Genomic DNA, 21321 nt, shown 5'->3' with positions numbered 1-21321 from the left:
CATGATCCTTAAATTTCCTTCCAACCCAAAGCAGTCTGTGATTCTATGAAGAACAGCTTTCATGGAAGTTTATCAAAAAAGGTCAGTCAAAGAGGCTGCGAGATATGCTTCTTATTCCTTTCAGAAACACAATTTTTGCCTTTCTTATTTTGGTCTGGCTGATTTATCTGGTTTTGTGCTTCAAGACTTGGTTAGGACTTCTGTTAAAAGGATCTTTGCAGTATCTCAGCATTGCTGTGAGGTGTAGCAGTGAGTACTTTGTGTCTGAGAGGATCTAGTAGACAGTTTGCCTCCTGTTCCATTAGACCATAGGAAATGTAAGTCCAGATATTTTAAATTACCAGTGACTGCAAGCACTGATGGCCTTCTGTATGCCATTGCATCGCTATAGGTTTAAAATCACTACTTTTTTTCTGAAGTAGCAATTTTAAAAAAAACCATTTTTTTTTTGTGGGTTGGTTTGTTTATTTTTTTGTTGTTGTTGTTTGGTTGGGTTTTTTGTTTTTTTTTTTACAAAGAGTATTTTACTGGTTTTGTTTTTTTTTGTGTTCTCCCCCCATCTTGACTACATTTTTGTGAATTGGTCTTGTATCATCTTGTATCATGGCGATACACTGCTTTGGTCATCTCTCATTTGAATTTCAGAGAAATAGCCCCTAATACTCATAAATCTGCTAATAATTGTAGGAGTATTTAAAAACAGTTCTCACTAAATTTCTCCCATTTATGAATTATAATAATTACATGAATGCTACCACTTTAAACAAAAAAATCTCTTCTGTGGATCTTGAAGGGAATCAACCAGAATCACTAGTCCTTTTGAAAAGATAATGCATGATGCAAAAGGTGCCTTTTTAAGTCACTCTTCCCTTTCTCATTTTGAAGTCAGACACTAATGCTAAACATTCAGGCTTTCATTGGCAACAGTTCAAAGCGAAAGTAAATGACTTTCACCCTATTAGGTGGATGTTCTCCATTCACTCAAGATGTGTTTAACCTTTAGTTTCAAAGAGAAGGTGACCAGTTCAATATGAAAAATTAATCTTGTTTTCTATGCAGGTGACTCTTCCCTAGTGCTATCAGTTTTGCATGCCATTCAGATTTAACATAGGAAGTCAGCATTATCACTTCTCTGTGCAAACATTATGCTAACCTGTTGGTTGAGCTTCCTTGGGCTTGCCAGGCAATCTGATAAAACAGTCCTTCCACTTACGGCTACAAATTGCAGGCTTTTCATAATGGTTTCAATAAATCCTTCAGCCATGCTGGATGGTGTTTGCAACCAACCGTCACTTATAACATGGGATCTTGGTGTTTGCAGAGTCAAGCAAACGTGTGCCGTTCTAGGTTTTGAGTCTGTGGGGACATGGAATCGTGTCACATATTCCTTAGGGTGGTGCCATCAAGCCCAAAGTCACAAATTTTAAACTAACTGTGTGAGTGCAATGCAGCCAAAAAGCAAAGACAAAAAGTAAAACTGTGTGGTTTGAAATTGAAGTTTTGGGTAGCTCCCCTTTGAAATGGATATATTTCAGTGGAGTGCTTGACTTTCTTGAACATTGTTTTTCCAACAAAAAAATCATCATGTCAGAATTTCTTCATCCTTTTGTGACATGAATTATTAATATGAAATGATAAACTTGCTGCTTTTAGTGAAATGGTACCTTCCTAATATGCTGTGAAATTTCAGTCTTATGTTTTAAAGCTGTTGAGCTACTTACTTTTATACCAAAGTGTTTTGTCTTTGAAAAAATTGAGATTTCAATCTCGTAAAACAATTCAGAAACTTAATTTTCCTGTATTGTAGAAATTACAAAGTGATGTTTCTGAACTTGGAGGAAATGCAAAAATTTCCAAGAGGGACTTAAAAAACTGTTACAGTAATGTTTCAACTTTAATTTCCTTGAACTTCTTGTTGTTATTGAACTCTTTGATATCCCAGAAGCACCAGATGAAACAGTGTTTTTTTCTTGGTTTATGAATTAATGTTGTTTTTTATTCTCTTGAAATAATTATTTACTGCTGCTTAATTTAAGCCAGTGTGTTTTCATGTTCCCTCCATGGCCAAGCATCAGTCATACAATTTAAATAATGAAGCCAGGCATTAAAGACACATCTTTTTAAGAGAGAGTCTTGTGAAGGATCCAAATAAAAAGGGCAGGGCCTTCTTGTTGTTAATTCTGTGATGCTTATAATAGAAATAATATTGAAATGTGTGATTAAAGTAATGGAAAGAATATTTGGCAATTAAAAAAAAAAAATCAAGTTTTAAATTTTATTTGTCAATTGTCTTTTACTCAATCTGATTTTTTTTTTCCCCCCAATTACAGATAAATCGGGCCGTTTACACTGCACAGAAATGGAGGTAAGAGAAGTATTTTGTGTCCTTTGCTAGTGCCGATGTAGCTCAGCTCTTTTTCATTAGCTTATAGTGTAAATGTAAACTCCACATTTATAGTGTGGAGTTACCATTGCAAAGTTGTACCATGAACTGTGTGTATGTTGCGTTTATGGCTTTCATTGGCAGCTGCATAAATGTTGTGAAATAAATAGTGTTTATGGAATGACTTGGTGACTTTTGACAAGCCAAGAATTTGGATGGAAGCAGAGAGGACAAGTGATCTCAGGGTTGTTAGTCCATCTAAAGACATCCCAATTTCACATACTTTTAACATTTTTTTTAATTTATCACTTGGCAATATTTTGGGGCCCAAGAAATACTATTGTATGTCTTGCTGGGGTAGCAACAGAAGCACAGTAAAAAAATTCAGTTAAATCTTCTTGATTTGTATCTTGACCATTATTTGACTCGACTCTGTCTTTGGTACTAAGCTATTTGACCCTGTATCTATGATACTAAGCTGTGACTAGTGTTGTAAGGATGTTCAAATTATCATTTTGTCAGGTTCATAGATTTAATCCAAGACTGAAAGGAAAACTAAGTAGCACATCTTGTTGAACAAGATATAGACTCATAGTCTAATTTTTATTATCATACAGAGGAAATAATATAGTCTACTCCTTAAATAAACTTTTCCAGCAATAAATCCATTTTCTGTGCCCTTTCTAGGGCAGTCTTTTCTCACTGCCTTTGAATTTTCTTTGAAATGTAAAACTGAGTTTTTACTTCAACTGTTCCACCAGTACCTCAGGCTGAGCCTGGAGATGAGACCAGTACATACATCTTAATTGGTGCGTTGTCTGTTTTCTCATCAATAATATATATGAAGGTGACAAACTGATGTTACCAAGTAGTTTATACATAGATAAACTGTGCATTAAAATGGCTGGTTTAGAGACAAAATGAAAGACTGGCTAATTCAGTTACAAACTACAGACTTTGGCAAGTATTAATAATAATAAAAAAAGGAAATGTCCTTTCTGCAGGATACAGTTAAGGAGTAACTCCTAACTGATAAAAGTACAGAAAGTGAAAGTAGGCACATTTTGGTTGTTTGTGTGGTTCAGTTTAAGCAAATGCATCCTGGTTTTGTTTCAGCATTTGTAAAATCTTAGTTCATAAATCTAGTATCTTATTTACAAATGATAATCTTGTGTGTCATTTGCTTTGCATACTAAATACTGTTTACAATTTTGTTTTGTGTTCTTTAACAGAAGGTAATGAAAAGCCCTAACACTAAAAGTACAAATGATAAAAAAACCCTGTTAAATTTTTTTTCAACAAAATATTAAATACTTTTGGGAAATACATTTTGGGAAAGTGGCAGTGGTTTTGTTTCAGATGAGAATGTCTGGTGAGTGACAGTTGGATGTGTTATATTTCAACTTCTATGGGAAAAGAGTTTTTAAATTTTGACCTTTGAAAAATATTTTTTTTGTTGATATTTAGAAAAAAGGCAGCTTAGAATTTCCCATGAGACAGAGACTTCATTTTAAATTTTCTCTAATAAGCAGCACTGTGAGCATTAGCATGTTGACTCTTCTGTTTATCTTTGTCATTGTAAAGGAGGCTGTGAAGAAGTCAGTAGCTTCTCCTCCTCCAAAATTTCTTTTGGGCTGCAGCATTAGACTTAGAATTGCTGATGTTTGTGTTTTTCAGAAGTAGGAATTCAGCAGAGACATTGTATCTCACTTTTTTTGATTCCTGTGGAAAAGTATGGCCTGATTGAATGTATTAGAATATGTAGGAAGCTTCTGAAAATTGTAATTAATAACAGTTATGTTTCCAAAACATGTATGGTGTCCTGAATTGGTACACCATTTATTTCAAGCTAGCAGTATGAGTGATGTGTCAAGTTCAGAGTCCAGATGCCATAGCCATAATGGAAAAATGGAAGTAAGGAAGAAGGTGGCTTTATTTAATCTTCATCTGCCTACGTCTGTTAGGTACATTATGATAGTGCTCCTTGGTCATCTCAACCGAGGCGGTGAAGATTAAATAAAGTATGCCAGCCTCATTTGTAAATATTTAGTACTCATATAGAAAGTATTCTGTGAATGCGAAGTGATTCATATGTAGGAAGGTTTAATTGCCATGTATTTGAAAAGACCCACCTAACTGAGCACAGGCCTGTTGTATATGATTAATGTAGTTAACCAGTATCTGTATGCTAATATAAAGATATATGCAACCTCTCATTTGTTTAAAAATCAGAAATTAATTAAATAGCCTGTCCCAAACAATGGTGAATAAATTGTTCAACACCACTTCTACAATTGATTCATTTTGTGATTTGACATGAGCTGAATGTTTTGGGGACATTGTGTGTTCCATATGCAAATCGGATTCATGACCTATTAGTCAGATGAATCTCTTATCATTAAAAATCTTAGCATACAGTGAAAATAGTACTTGTCTATGGAAATAAAATTGTTTTTCTTTACTTTTTCATCAGGAGCTTGAGATATTGACACTATTCCAGATAATAATTTAAGGAAATAAATATATAGGTTATAAGGATACTGTGTTTGCTTTAGTACAAATAAGAATATATTTATTAGTTCATTGTGTTAATGCAAACAAAATCAACCACTTCTTTCGTGCTGATGAAAATGAGAGCATGTATTTAATAGCAGAAAATGTTAGGATTTCAAAAGAGGTGTCATAATTTTGCATTAAAAATAAAGCCACAACTACATTAAAATGTGTTGCCTGCTCAAAATTCAAACAGTATAAAATGGGTGTGTTTAGCATATACTGATATCTAGGAATCATTTTTTTTTATGCCTGTTGAGTGTAAACAGAAGTAACATTCTGATTGAGCAGTAATTGTTGCAGCAAATAATCCTTGTCATGCACAGCAATAGTCACTTTGCTCTACTTCCTGAGCATTAACATTGCCATGACAAGGGAGAAGTAGTATCACTGTACAGGGGACAGGCAAAAATGTTTCTGAGAATAATTTCTCTTACTAAAGTATGACTGAATGTGAGTTCCGTCAAAATAAGTTTTGATTATGCATTGAAAAAATAAGATACTGTGTGAACTCTTGGTTACAAATCTGCTAATTCTAGGGAAGCTTTTGATGTCTTATGCCATTAAGAGAATTAACAGTAACTCAGGATTGTCTTTTAGAAATCAAAGTAGAGTCATGCATCTTTTCTTGTGAGCCTTAAGTTGTGCTTAAGCATTAAGTGGCAGTTCTGATAAATGAAGTGCTCACCCCTTGCTGCTGGAATTATCTCACAGAGAAGTTGCACATCCAACCTTTGAGGGACCTGTTATTTTAGATACCTGAAAGCCCATTATGCTTGTTCATTGATGTGGTGGTTCTGTGACAGTCAGTCTGACCTCCTGATTTTCCTGAATTACTTCATAGTCACATCTTAACAGGCACTTGATTAAATACTAAGCACACAAAAAAGTGAAATTTAGGTTTTGATCTTTTGTGTTTTCTAATGAGCTGCTTTTTCAGGGGGAGCTTTGTTTCTTGTAATTTGTATAAGCATTTACAGCACTCTGGGAGGAGGTTGATCTTGGAGGAAAATGGATTTCTGTTGTTTGCTTGCTATAAGCTTGGCACATCACCCTTTTTATTCAGCAGTTTCTTTAGGAATACACAGTGAATATTGGGCTGGAAAACTAATAATGTATTTGATTAAGCTGATTTAGTGATAGTCAAATCCTGCCATCTGTCCAGAGTCTCTAAGAGAATTCAACTGTTCCTTGTAAAGGCTTTGTAATTTTGCAGTGTCGTATGATGTGCCTTTAATAATCTACACGCCCTAAAATCACATGGGATTTATGGTGAAATCTTCATTCCAGAGATGCCACCCGTAAACCTTCCCATCAGGTGAAGAAGAGTTCAGTCCTTGGTCTTCTGACAGCTTCAGATAATGGCTGGTGGAAAACTGGGTCTTGCAGTAACTTTGATCTCTCCAGGGAATATTTTGCCTGTGGAAAATACAAATCGCAGAAATAGCAGAGCATGGAGCATTAAATTTGGTGGTGGTTGGTTTTTTGATGTTTTTTTTTATTTGTTTTGTTATTTGGTTGTTTTTTTTTTAATATCTCAAAGCACAGAAATATTCCCTCAATAGTTTTCCTGTGGTAACTACAGAATTACCCATTTTTTTTCCATGAGGTTAAATGTGATAGTTTGCAAATACAGTTTATGTGACTCTGGAAGGGATCTCAAGAGTGCTGGGAGAATAAGGTAATCTGTACAGGTCTTTAGTTTTTGCAGAACCCTTTCTGTATAAACTCTATTAATTGTACTTGCAAAGATACCCATCATATCAATCAACAGCATACTATGATATCTGTGGTAGCTGGCACACGCACTGATTGGTATGATAGCTATTGTATCAGTTAGCTTTAGGGTGTTATTTTTTAATAGACAAATACCAGTGGACATGTTTGTCTGTGTTCAGACCAAGAGAGTAACCTGATTGCTTATTCAACCTGCAGGGAAAAAACTGAGCTTTAAATGTTGTTTGCATGTCCACAATTTTATAGCCCTTTGTATTACCCTTCTCTGTTGTTATATATAATAAAAGACAAGTTGAGAGTATCAGTATAAAAAGAGAATTCCATGTTTCTTACTCTTTTTTTTTTTTTGCTTGTTTTCACAAATATTTAGCTAAAAAATTTATAACTACATTTCTCATCTCCTATATCCCTCAGAGGCTTTTGAGTTTATATGACTTTTTCTATGAAGTCTGCTAGTTATGAGTTTTCTGCTAGAGACGCTCTATTTTCCTGTCTCTTTGCTAAGTATCAAATAGTTAATAGTAACAACATAATCCAAACAAGGGGTATGCTTTCTGGGCATGAATGGAAACTGGATAATACTTCTTTGATTGTATGGAGGGAGGCCTTTGTTATTTCTTTGTGGATTTTGCCTAGGGCTATTCAGAAACTGAAGTAAAATACAACCGCAGAATTCAGTAAGTTCAATTTCAGTGGTAAGCTTGACGTGGTGGTGTTGGCTTTTTGATCTACAGTTGACAAAACCCAATCCAAACCTCCCATTCTTGAATACTTCCATTTACTCAGAAGGTCAACATCCACAATGTAAAAAGCATGCAGAAGATTTTCAGGTAATGTGAATAAAATACCTAAAATGTAGATAAAATGACAGATGACAAGCACACACAGAAGCAGGATCTCTGAAGGTTTCCTGTTGTTTACAGTCATTCTTTCCCTGCAGCACTTCAATCTATATAGCACGTGCAGCACTGAAGTTGCAGAGTACTGAACAGGTTCAGTGGGTGGTTTGATTTTTGAGAGAGCAAGGAACACTTTGGTGAGCCAGTTAAGTATCTGTATACAATATTGCATTCATTTTGTACTAAGTTTTTCCTTCCAGATGTCCTGCTTTTGATATCATAGTTATTGCGCTGCAGGGCATAAGGAACTTCCTCTGACTGAAGTGCGTATTAGTGGTGTTTTATGAAGAACAAACGTTAATTTATTTTTTTTTCTGTAAAATATTCTAGTCCTACTAGATTATCAAATCACCTTAAGAAAGGAAGTTACTCAACTAGATCTTTGTGTGTGTGTGTGTGTTCCTAATTATCTCTAATTTTTCTTTTTTTTTTGGCTGACTGGGTTTAGTAGCTCTCTGCCTCTAGCATAAAGGCCCATGAATATTTTAAGCAGTGTTATTTTAACTATAATATGCATTACTGGATGAGGCTGATTTTGACAGAGCTTAGATGACCCAATTGCTTGCTTATCAGCTTTGAATTTGGTCAGTGGTCAAAGAAAACAAGAACTCAGGAGAGATAAACACTTAATTTCTCTTCAGCAGTTCAGTTACCATGGACTGGTTTCCCAATTTTATAATTTAAAAGCAACTGTTTTAAATGTAACCATTAAGAAAATGAGGCAAGGATTGAAAGAAGAAACTAATATTAAGAAGTTTCTTTTCAAAATGTGAAGTGATCTAAAGTGAGAGAAATAGTTATTTATGAATGAGGTGAACCCAGAGTGCTCCCAGCTACTTTGTTTCATGACACCTGTGCTTTTCTTTTCAGTGGTAACTTACATTAACACTGAGTCATTCTAACGTTCATGCTTTGAATGTGCTTAGAAATATTGACCTAGTTCACCTAAACCATTCTTGTATGAAGTAGTTCACATTTTAACATATCAGTTCTTGTTAGCCACTTTACAGGTATAGAATCCCCATAAATTTTTATTCAGGAAAATATCATTATGAAAGACTTTTCTTTAATGAAGCTTTAGCTGACATAATGCAGATGAACATGTGGAATTTGTTAGGAACAAGTAGACAGTGTGGTTCATCTTTGTTTAGCTTTTAATTTGTCTTGCTGCCTTCTGCTGTCTTACCTCTGCTCGGAGCAAGAAGAGCTACTGTCCTCTGGTTGTGAACATGCAGAAGCTTCAGTTGGTGCAGGAGAGGAGAAATGTGGTGTCCCCACACTGGATTTCCAAAGGTTACTCAGGGAAAACAGAATAAAGTTTAATTGGAATTTTAGTCAGATACGCATTTTCGGTAGGTTAGTAATAGGGCAGGTCATGGCGGCCAGTTCAGAAATTCCCAGTAACACAGTAGTTTTGGGCATTCAAGAATCTTAAGTCTTATTCTAGCATACAGTGAGATCAGCAGAAAACAAACTGTTGAGTCTGTTTTTTTTTTAGGTTAGTTTCTAGGTTTTGGTTAATAAATACTCAGATACTTTTTTTTTTTCTTTGTAGTTCTGTGACTAAATATTTTTCTTCACGTGGACACTAACACGTGGCTTTTTATCTGAATCACTTGATCTGAGAAGTTGAGACGTTAAACAAAGCAAGATTTGCAGTCAAGTCGTGAGAGTGTGCAGCACTGCGTGCTTTCTTTGGCAGAGGGGATACTGAATCTGTCTTGGGGTTCACTGAGGCAAAAAGGAGTTTTTGTTAGTTTGGTACTTTCTTTTGTTAAGCTAGACACACTGCAACTCAGGTCAGCTTTTGTTCCGAAGTGAACTTTTTAGCAACTGGTAAGTTTCTGTGTTCCCCATGACCTACCAGTGTGAACATTTTCATCTTAAACTGTTTAACTTTGTCTGCCACTTACATGTTTGTAATTTCAATCATGAGACAGCAAAGCAGACTCCAAGATCTCTCCGTAATGGCATGAAGGAAATACTATAAAAGATGTTAGGTGCTGAGCTCTTCAATTATCAGTATTGGTGTATGCTGTAGCACATGAAGTAAAATACTTTTATTTAGCAGAAGGAAATTCAGAGAGGTTAAATTAAACACAGATAAAACAATGGGGTGACAGAATTCTAAATGTGTATTTCATCATGTCCCTTTCTTCTATTAACCAGTAGTAGTTATGCAGCACCTGTAATGCTTTTAGTACTTCACCTTCAGCAAGAAATGAAGGTTAAATAATTAACTAGGACAAGGCAAGCTGTTCACACTTAGTAGATTAACTCCTGCTTCATTTAAGAAAGTAGGGGTATTCTGTTAAACTGACAGTTCTCTTCCATGTATTTGTCCCTAAGCCTGAAACACCTTTGCCAAAGTCTCCTGTCACTGTTTCTCATCTGTGTGGCGCCTTTACTTCCAAGCCTCCCTCTCCTGTTTTCTTTCAAAATCTTTTATAGCTCATTCATTAACTTCCTTTATTCTGTTTTTCCCTAACCAAAAAGTTAATCATCTGCTTTTGTGAGTGTGTTACTGCCTCTGCCCAATATTTGATGACTCTCAACATTACAGAGATGACTGCTCCAAGTGTGTTCTTTTGCAGCTCTCTGGTTCTGCTCTTTTCTTCTTCCTGTTGGTCCTAGTGGATGTTGCACTGCTACCTGAATTCATTATTTCCCTGCTGTGTATTTCTCACTGTATCTTCCTCTGTTATCTGGACTAGTGGTATTAACGTTATCTTTGACTCACACTCTTTCCTGTCCTCCAGATGCTTGCCAAATCCTTAATTGCCATCTGCTGAAAGTAACCCTGTCTTCTCTGTTGCCAAGATGTTAATTTAGGCTCTGTGGATTAGTTTTTTTTGTCAGGCTGTCTTGGCTAATGCAAACTGCCTGCCACCTACTCTTTTCTTGGCACTGATGTAAAATATTTCCTCAAAGGTTTATGAAAGAATCTCCTCTGGCTGCATCGTAGTTTCAGGATTGCTATCTGTTGCTTTTCACCTCTGGCCTGTGCATTCAGACTATCTTCTCCCTGCTACTGTAGTCTGGATAGGCACTCATTGCACAGTAAACAAGTTGCTTCATCTGGTCTGTTCATTTAGGAGGATTTACCATTCCTTGTGCTGTGTGTTCTGTTTGCTTTGGAGAAAAGTACTGAGAAATATTTCAGAGAACATAGATGAGAAAGATGTGCATGTATTCTAAACTGTGTATTTCTAAGTCCTTTATCATTTGGTGGTTGTGAATCAGTACTTTCCTTTGAATACTTTGTCCTGTGTTGGATTTCGTTTGTTTTTCTGAGCATGTTGCTTGTGCTTGAATGTTTGAGTATTTCACTAATTCTCAGAGTGAAAACTCCATGCAATTACTAAGTCTTTCACAAATGTTTCATTTAGTTGGGCATGGAGTTGAAACTGCATGAAAACAGTGAAGTAATTGTTGTCTCTGGTCTTTGGCCACCTTTTTGCCTTGTAATTTTCCAAAGGGCTGCTCTTGTTTATAATCGTTTGTATTGGTTGCTATTGGAGTGTGCTTTAAACCTACAACTAGTAAGGCATACAGAAAATAGTTCTTTCCCCTTCTCTTCTTCTTTCTTCTGTATGCTAACAAAATAATGTTATTAATGAACTCTATGATCCAGGATGTCTTCATAACATCAAGCATTACTTTTTCATAATGCTTTTAGCTGCCATCGTCCAACTTACTATATTTGAGGATTTCTGCCATGACTTTATTTAATAAACAAGCTTTTAATTGTAATATTTTCTTCAAAATTTTACCTTTACTTTTGTCAGCTATAAATTAGCTTTTTGTTCAGATCTGGTAGACTGCTAATTCTGAACCTGGTTTTATTCAGGGTCTGGTGCTCTTATTCCACAGTTTAAAGGACATTTAAAGGACGTCGGTCTCTTGCAGAGGAAAAGTGTATACTTGAAAGTTAAGGTTTTTTTAATCCCCGGACTCCCAACTTTCTGGAGTGTGTCTCTTTGCAAGTCTCAGATCCTCCAGTTGATTTCTGTGTCTTGTTATGCTAGTTATATATGCAAATATAGTAGTAGACTTTACAGTTTAAAACCTAGACCAGCAGAAATGAGGTGTGTAATGAACTTGAGGTTCTGTGAGTTGCCTGGTGACTTAATTATATGGACATTAAAGTAGGCAAGATGAGTATTTACTGGGAGAAAATAAATGCTGTTCTCATTTTGGAGAAAGAAAAAATAAGTTTGAAGGCATCAGGCAAATTGCCCCGTGTGACATTGGGGCTGCATGGCTGAGCCAGCATAGAATCTGGATTATTTAAGGCTTAATCACAAACCCCCAAATTTTTCTTCAGTTTTTAAATACAAACTGAAATAACAAACTCATTACTTTATTTGCAAGAAAATCCTAATTCACTTGTGAGACATTTCATCAGTATGCTAGGAATTTACTTTAAGGCTAGGCTACCCCTTTTTTTCCTGTGTAGATTTCTTAAATAATTTAAAATTCTATAGAATTAGTAACCTATTCTCTTTCAAAATAAATCTCTTATCTTTCAGGATTATATATGTAGATGTTGCAGTGCTAGTACAAAAGCAGACTTTACTTTTTATTTTTCACTTCTTGGCAGTAGATAGACTGAGCTTTGTTCCTACGCAGAAGTAAACTTAACCCTAAATTTCTTGCATACATTTTAGACAGAGGAAACATTTCAAAACTGATATGAAGAGTTTGGGGGAAAAGAAAAGGAATAGAAAAAAAGCAAACCTGGGGGGATTTGAACTAGGAGTTGTATTGAGGTATGAGAAAAGGGAGACTATTCCAGTAATAAGGGAAAGAAGCATCAAAACCTAATACAGAATAAGGAAACCTTTCTTTTCTGCAGCACTTCTAAAGGCAGTGAAACAAATGAGGTTTACAGTCATTAAAATGGGGGTGAAATAATGTTTAGCTTAACAGAAATCTGTTAGAAGTGAGGAAGCTAGTGGTTCTAAAAATAGAATTTCATTTCATAAAATCTGCTTCAGGAGACTGATACCGTTTTTCAGCAGATGTATCATGAAAAAGATACAATAATTAAAACCAGCCTGAACGTCACTGTGGATTTACAGCTTAACACAGTGTTTCAGTATTCTTTTGGCATTTCAACTGTCATATTGAAACAAAAAGTGTCAAATGAATGAGATTCCAAGCACTTCCCTGTCAGTGGCTCATCCTTTTGTTTTTGAAGAAGGCGGCTTTTGTATCTATGAGGGTCTTGGTTCTTCAGTCTTATATCTGTGTGAGTATCTGGATAGATGGATTTTACTAGACAGTAGCTCTGTAGCAGGTACACATACACATTGTCTTGCATTTCCTGTCTTGACATAGAAACTTGATCTTTATGGATTAATGGATGGTTGTATTTGTATTTTTGTTCTGTATAACTAAAAGATTGTTCACTGAAGGTGGCTGAATTTGTGTGACACTGGGGTTTTTATAAAGTAACTGTGAAAAACAGTTTTCAAAAAGTTTTCTGAATACAAGACAAAAAAGTGTTGGTTGCTGTGCTTTTTCCATTTTTAATGGCTACAGCAACAAAGAGCATCAGCTGCTTCAGGCTTCATGACAGCTATAACCTCTGTGGCTTTGATGCAGTGAAACTGAGAATTGTTAGACTTCAAAATAAAAAGCTGTTCTAGTATCAGTTGCACAGAAACTACAAAACAGTTCTAATATCAGTTGCACAGAAACTACAAGAGTATTGTTTTCCTGAAAAAAAGTAGTTTTATAGTCCCAATCCCATATCCAGAGCAACTATATGTGTAATTACACTTACACTGATGCATAAATCTGAATGAGGAATGATACTTTGTTTCTTGGGGATGAAACCGTGTTCATTCAGGACATGTATTATTGTGCATCACTGACTGACACACTTGCAACCGGAGATTCTTAAGTGCTCCTCCAGGCTGCCCTGTCATGGCTGCCTGTGATGCGCAGAAAATCTTGTTAAGAGCATGTCCACCCCTATGAATCACCCAGCATATCAGGAACTGTGTACTATGGACATGTTCTTTTCTGAATTTTCTTTTTTATGATTCATTCTGTTGAAATGATCTTGACTCACTTGTTCTACTCTTGCATCCTTTTCTCCCTTAGAATAGTTATTTTCTAATTACTTTGCCTGTCACCTGTTAGTGCTAGACCTCTTTACCTCCTCAGTGAATGAAAATCCCAGCTTGTCCTTTTTTCCTACTTTTCTGTAAATTGCTACCAAACAGTAATCTACCTCCTGAAAACAGCCCCCTCGATGCATACTTCTTGTCACCCACCCACACTCTGAGTACCTTTGCTGCTCTGGAGAGATCTAGTAACTAAGCATAGAGTTCTCAATGGTTTAAGTCCCACAAGCAGGAGGAGGAAAGCCCACATCTGCAGAATCCTTCCTTGTAAGGGTGATGGGTGGCTTTTTAGACCATGTTGGCCCTATTGGTGTTCTAGACTAATTGCACTGTTGTCCCAGGCTTGACCCACTGTCTGAGCAAAAGAAACAGATTTGAATGGGTACAGCAAATGATTGTCCTCAGCCACAAATTCTGCTAAATTCTGACTGCCTTAAGCCTAGTAGCTGCTGGCACTGCATTCTCTGGTAACATCTACAGCGCGTCAGGATCTTGAATGTGCAGTTAACTCTTATGGATGCTGTGTCCCTTCTGTCTATTGTATGTTCTTGGCATTTGACCTACATGACTCCTGCTGCGTAGTACTGCGTCTGCTTGACACTGAGTGGAGAAATAATTCATACTGCTGCAGTCTATTTTAGGGATGTAATTACTACAAAAAATCTTTGATTTCCTCAGCTTCTTCAATTGCAGTGACTGATTTAAAATGTCTTCCAGGATTTCTAGGGTCAAGAAAAACAAGCATGTCCTTTTCCAGCCTGCAGGGAACACTGTTGGGTCATAAGATACTAAATAACCTGATTCCTTTATCATGAGACCCTGAACAATATAATATCCTATTGAGTGTGTACCTTTGGCAACATATTTAGTGGTGTTGTCTTTCTATGCAGTTGGTCTTCCCATTAACCACAGTGTTATTTATGAGGAGACATTGAAGATCCTGTGCCGGCTGTTCCTGTACAGACAATTTGCTTGTGTTTTCCTGCTAGATGTACAAGGTTTACAGGCTTTATTACTTGCTCTGAATGTGAAAAATTGTCTTTTAACATTTACAGGTCTAAGCACTTCATATTCTCGCTCAGATTTTTTTGTTTCCACTGTGGAGTAACTGTGGGGTTATGCAAATGTGGCCATTGCTACTGAAATCCTTTTGACAAGGCTAATATGTTGTGCCAAGACTGATTTATATTGGCTGAGGTTGTGCTGGCTTTATCAACTTTATTTCGTCAGTTTTAGCTGCATTAGAGTTGCTGTTGGGCAGGTTTCCTGCACTGACTTGTTCAGCATGGCCACCAGGAGCTCTGTAACTTCATTAAGCAGTGTGGCATTACTGAAAACTCTGACAATAGTGATGTTTGCTAAGGACTGTGCTGGACTGTGGATCCTAGCATGCATGAAGATATCTGCGATCTGTTCTTTAATGACTGTAAATTTCTAAGACAAGGCTTGAAACTGGCCAAAGTTACAATGTTGTTGAATGATAGAATAATACAGTTAGATTGGCCTTTGAAATGACCTCTGGTCATCTGGGATTGATAAGGACCTTGTCATGTCAAGTTTTGATTGCATCCAACGTTGGAGATTCCACAACCCATCTGGGAAATCTACTTCTCTGATTCAGTACCCTCGTTGTGAGGAACACAGAGAGCTACCCAAACACAGAAAAAGAAACTTTTAGTAATAGCTGTAGTTACTTAAAAATGTAATGCACAGGTATGGGTACATTCTTTCTGTCTTGTCTTTAATCTACTAGCACTTATTTTGAATTGCAGGTTGAGAAATACTGAGGGCATGGAGGTTAGTGCTTAGAGCAGAGCATTGATGTGGCAGGACAACTTGAAAGACAAAGGCATGAGCTCCTTCTCAGAGTACTGTTAAAGCTAGAAACAGACTTTGCAAACTCTAGTAACCTTCTGTACTGAAAATTTGGGTTAGAGATCTTGAGGAACTTGGATCACTGGTAATAACCCTCTTGTTCTTAGTTTCTCCACATAACCTTGTGTTTGTATGCTTGAAAGATGGCTGATGTGGTTTTCATTCCAGTGATTTCACATAAGTCTTTAAAGAGTGATTATTTAAACTTTGCATATAATTTTAAATGGGGTTTTTATATATAAAATGCTCATATTTTATCATGCCTAGCAAACAAACGCATGCATGTGTCTATATGTGTATTTATATTTATTATTGTCATGGTGAGATAGCAGGCAAAAAGAAATGGTGGATATTGGTGCTTCCTGTTAAGAGTGGAGTTGTACTGTTTAGTTTGCACTCCTGTAAAGCAACATCAGGAATTAGTGTGTGTTGCACAAGTAAAAAATAGTGAGGTTTGGTATCTTTTTGTTAAGCTACAGTAAGTGGGTATGTGCTCATTCTGCATATGTAAATATCTGGAGGAAAAAAACCAAACCATTCCCCTTTTACTGAAACCAGAATCTCAAGAGTCACAGAGCCTTGTGACTGATCACAAGTTTTAGAAGAGACTTCAAATCACCGAACCTAATGTTACATAAAGTTTGTCATTTCTTAATGAGTTGTATAGATTGTGATGCTTAAAATACCCAACATGTTTTACTATAATGTAGCCAGTTTCAAATTTAATTGAATGATCTTAAAAAGGCCGTTAGATGTTTTGTATGACATTATTTCACCCGCGTTGTCATTAGACAGTTGGATATATTTTGTTTTCTGGTTTAGATTGTATCACTGTTTACTTGCAGTAAAGCTGGTGATTAAATGTTTTCCAGACGTATGAGACTGGACAGTTTCTACATAAACTAAGAGCTCTTTGTGTATCCTGGATATTTATCACTTTGTTGTATGCATCCATGTGGATGTCTCAAATTTAGATACATGTTTGACAGTGATTATTTGTATAGTCTTTGCATACCTGAGGCTATTTTATATTTCTTATAGAAGGACAGCTGCTCAACAACAAGCAGCATGTTATAAAACATTTGCTCATATGTATGTCCATATAGATAATTCAGTTTTAAAATGTTAAAGCTACAAGATAAGCAAAGATTTTCCCAGATATTAATAATGTTTTCTTGGCTGTTCATTTTGTTAAACCAACCTAACCATATGCTGTGTGAAGCACTTTGGTGATTTATTTGTTCATGTTGCTGTAATTAAATAATTTATGTAAAAAAAAAAAAGACCAGATCCACATGTGTAAATCAATCCTTTTTATTGCTCTTTGAATGCTCTGAGTCAGGGCTATTTTTCCTGTGTATTTATTCGTCTGCATTAGCCTCAACAAGTATTTGATAGAAAGTTCAGTTGTTTTCCAGGTTGAGAAAGGAGCGAGAGTCTGATGCATGGGAGTTCTGAAATGTTTTAATGGCTTGAAACACCCACACTGACCTCGCATATGGAGATGAGGTGTCAGAGACGGTGCAGGAAGGTTTCAGGGAGGAGGCAGAGGTGCTGCCCTGGCCACCCAAACTACTGCTGACTCACAGAGTGTCACTGGGAGCATAGGATCATCAGATGGATAGAAGGAATGAGCTGTCATGTTAGCTAAAGCAGTTTAGTTTCTTTTAAAGAAAGTCAGAGGCCCATATGAAGGACACAGTATGAACAGGATAAAGATACAGCTACTGCAGCACCCATGTGTGCACTGGGTAGGCTCATGCTATCCAAAATGAGTCTGCTAGTACAGAATTCACAGTAACATGATACATACCCAAGACTGATTTGCAGGTGGGAAAGTGGCATGCATATTTGTTTTCAATAATTCGTGCAATAGTTGTTTGTATCCTTTCTTTTAAAAGAAGGTCTTGTTTATGTGTTACTGTTGGTGGATCTAATTGGTATTAGTTTCATAAGCAGTGTTGGCTTAAACAGGCTATTGTTCTCTCACACAAAAGCATCAATGACTTTATTACAAGTATTTTCCAGGAGATTCCCAAATATAATAGACTTCATTTAATTAAAATATGAACAACATGGGTTTGTTAGTAGGTCTCATGATCAGTTACAAAACACGTGATTGCCAGATCTTCTTCATGCAGGAGGATGAAGTTTTTCTCTTCCTGAAGAACATGACGAATATTGTGTCTCACACGTCAGGAAAACTCAAGTTAAACATAGAGTTCAGTGCAGCTCTCTCACAAGCTAACTTTCAAAGTTCATATGTATTTCGGTATCTATGTGATGTCTGGACATTGGATTATTCTTGATCTTGACTTCAGAGATCTGATTTTTCAGTAACGCTTTATTTTCTGATAGTTGTCACACACTGGTTAGTAGAAAAATAGACACTTTATTTCCTGGTACTGAAGCACTCTTTCTGTGCCAGGGCCCCGTGCATACATGCCTGTGGTAGGGGTGAGCTGCCATGCCCAAGGTCAGCTCTGCTGTGATTCAGTGTAGTTCTGGATCAGGCAGCTATGTCAGAGCTGTGAAGAGCCATGAGAAGCCTTCTTGTAGCCATTCCTCCTTTTTCCTCAGGAGCAACATTTAATCTGAGCCTTTGGGTTTTGTCTCTTGAGCTATGCTGCAGCTCTTCCTGTGCCCAGCCACATCACTTACTGGACCTGACCCACTGGCTTGCCTCCCTGACCAAGCATCAGACCTGCTTTGTCACCATGGGATGACTTTGGTGATTGTGGACTATGGCTGACCCTGGTTTCTGTCACCAGACCTTCTCTGCTTTTCCTGTTTGGGTACCTGGGACTGCGTCCCTGGTCAGTGAGGGCACTGCCCTTGCCTGTGTTGTGGTCACCCTCAGCTCCTGACTCGCGTCCCCTTGTGGAGATGGCTGACCCTGCTGCTTCCTTGCATGGTTTTCTTTGCTCATTCAAAACCAGGGAAGCATGTTTCCTTTCTCTGATCACAGCATGAAAAAACCCACAGTGCAGAAAATACAGACACGTATAGATGCTGAACCCTGTAGGTGGAGATACACACTTTTTTCTCTCTGCAGCAGCAGCAGCCAACGCATGCGAGTACAGGTTTGCAGAATGTGGAACACAAAGGATTTTTTTAAGGAAAAGTTATGAATGATCTGGAAAAGTCATAGCTGTGTTGCTTTATCAGACTTGAGAGTACTGTAGTGGAATATCAAAGTAAATACTGAGGAGTTGTCCTGTGTTTGTCCCAGTGCATTACTGTGCCCAGCTGCTGACAGGACTTGGCATGCTCCAGTGTCTGAGAAATTCAGTCCAGGTTTGTTGCAGCATTTTAAGTCTGCATCCTCTCCCCAGCCAGTGGACGTGCCATGATCACATGGGCAACAGCTGTGGAAGAGCTGCCAACCAGCCAGTGAGGTGGCTGTGGCCTATCCATTTTTCCACCCTTGATGTCTGTTTTATGTGGCCATTGTGGACAAGTCACAATAAAATTCTAGATTATTTCTGGGATCATTGTACCTGCTCACTTGAGAAATTCCTATGTGGAAAGCCAAACATCTCAATAGCTTCATAGCAAATTATATTTTGAAATAAGTGTTCTCACTGAACTTCTGAGAAGAGAAATTATGATGTCTACTTATTTTATGAGTCAGGAAAAAGCAGGCTTAAACTCTCAGGCCAACAGAAAATGATACAATAAATCCTAAATCTGATATAATGAATATGCCCCTCACGTTAACATCATCACACAGTAATGCAAATACATCTTGGGTGTCCTCTGTCTCTGGATAGAGGGTACTACCTGCAGAGAGGAAACTTTACTTACAGTAAACAGGAACAGTAAAAGCCTGTCCTTTTTAAGGATACATAACAAAGTCAGTCCTATGTCCTTTGTCCTTTCTTCTCTTGCAACATCTAAACTGGGTGTTGTTTTCAAGGAACATCAGTTTCGTAACGTCCATAGCATTAAAGTATTAATCAAAACCAGCCCTACCTTCATACCAAAGTTAATTTTGGACTCTGCAGAACACAGAAAATTGTCCTTTCATTTTCATTGCTCTCCAAAGAAATGACATATTTCATATACCTGTGAAACTCTTAGGTTAGAAGTCTTTATTGGACAGATTTGCTTATGCTGTTGCAAACCGGCAAAGGAATGGGAAACTTAAAAAAAAAATCTTCCTTTTCTGAATTAGTAAAACAATATTTCAGAAAAGCTCAGCAGAGAAATGTTATCTAAGCTGTGTCTCCTCTATGAATGAAAGAATCATATGTGTGAAAGGAAGAGTCTGTTATTTAGTTAACTGGTTATATCTAACAAATTTTACAACATAAGCATCCCATTATCATGTGATGTCATGCTTTTCACATCTTTCTGCCATTCTGGTCCTCTAATTAGGTACTGCTATTTTACAAATACTAAAATTTCATTAAAAGTATGAACAGAAAATATCCATATATTGCATAAGAAAAAATCTATTGGACTGAAGTATCTGCTGTTTGGCTGCACACTTGCTGAGGCTGTGAACCAGGGAGAGTGGCTAGAGCATGAGTGGTGTTTAGATGTTTCTTTGGTAGCTGTGTTGCAAGAGGACCACTCTGTTCAGCATGACTGGGTAATTTCCTAAGTGATGTGGAGAGGGCAGAAGTTCCCCAATAAATGAGTTGTAGATGAGATTCTTCCATCTTGAGCTGACTGATGTATTTGGGCTGCTTTCAAGGCTTAATGGAGCAGAGATTACACTCAAAGACAATGCAGACTAGATGTTCTTCTTGCTGCTGAAACTGATGGGAAAGGGGGAATAGCTTTAAACTGAAAGGGGGTAGAATTAGATTAGGTATTAGGAAGAAGTTTTTTACTGTGAGAGTGGTGAGGCCCTGGAACAAATTGCCCAGAGAAGCTGTGGCTGACTCATCCCCAGCAGTGTTCAAGGCCAGGTTGCATGAGGCTCTGAGCAACCCGATTTAGTGGCTGGTGTCTGTCTCTGCCCATGGCAGGGGGCTGGAACTGGATGATCTTTGGGGTCCTTTCCAACTTAAACCATTCCATCATTCTATGAAAACTGGATGTAGACTCCTACGTACTACTCTGATGCAGGGTGTGATTGTTGAGTCAAACTTGCTATGATTGTGAGAGAGGATACTCAAGCTATTTGGACTCAAAAGTACCAGGGAGTCAGGGAACACCTGATTTTTATTTTTCTAACAAAATGCATTTTATTTTTTTTCATCAAAGTGATGAGTTTCTGTGACTTTGCTGTTGCAGCAGTTCTCTAATACGAGCAAGAAAAAATGTGAGGAGTTGACTCACAATTTCATTATTAAATGGTATTATTTCACTGTTACATAATGTTGGTGGGCTACTGTATGAACATTAGTTGGGAAGCAGTATCTTTATACAAACTTCATAGATGATGTAAATGTACTTTCCAGAGGAAGATTAGGCAGAAGTCACATTGCAATAGAAGTACTTAATATGTGCCAACCTAACTAATGACATGTGATAAGTCAAAAATTGTCATACCATGATCACTGTTTGAAGCTTCTTTGGTTAGTGGCAGAATGTGAAAGTAAGAAATCTCACAAGAATGCAGATCTTATATAAAATTCTGTAAGATAGATAAACTTCTAGGAGAATAATGCCATGCTATAAATACATTTCATCTGCAGGATGCTGAAAATATTTTTGAGGATATTGCTCTCTCATCAGAACAAGACAAACATTTTATTTCTCAGGTCTCATGACATCTTGCATA

The 21321-nt window shown here is 37.0% G+C and overlaps 1 protein-coding gene across 4 annotated transcripts in view; it reads left to right on the top strand.

Annotated features, from left to right (window-relative positions):
• Positions 1-21321, top strand: part of SPIRE1 (spire type actin nucleation factor 1) — a 125719-nt gene that overhangs the window by 11337 nt on the left and 93061 nt on the right. For all 4 annotated transcript variants that reach the window (XM_061448824.1, XM_061448825.1, XM_061448826.1 and 1 more), the window contains exon 2: positions 2331-2365. In XM_061448824.1, the coding sequence (XP_061304808.1) occupies positions 2331-2365 (35 nt within the window). The remainder of the gene's footprint in view (positions 1-2330; positions 2366-21321) is intronic.

The sequence above is a fragment of the Pezoporus flaviventris genome, unplaced genomic scaffold (assembly GCF_033815535.1).
Source record: "Pezoporus flaviventris isolate CSIRO_AGI_PZ_B2104156 unplaced genomic scaffold, CSIRO_AGI_Pfla_v1 ptg000007l, whole genome shotgun sequence".
Classification (NCBI taxonomy): Eukaryota; Metazoa; Chordata; class Aves; order Psittaciformes; family Psittacidae; genus Pezoporus; species Pezoporus flaviventris.
The sequence above is the reverse complement of the archived record's forward strand: the minus strand, read 5'-3'. Positions and strand labels throughout refer to the sequence as shown.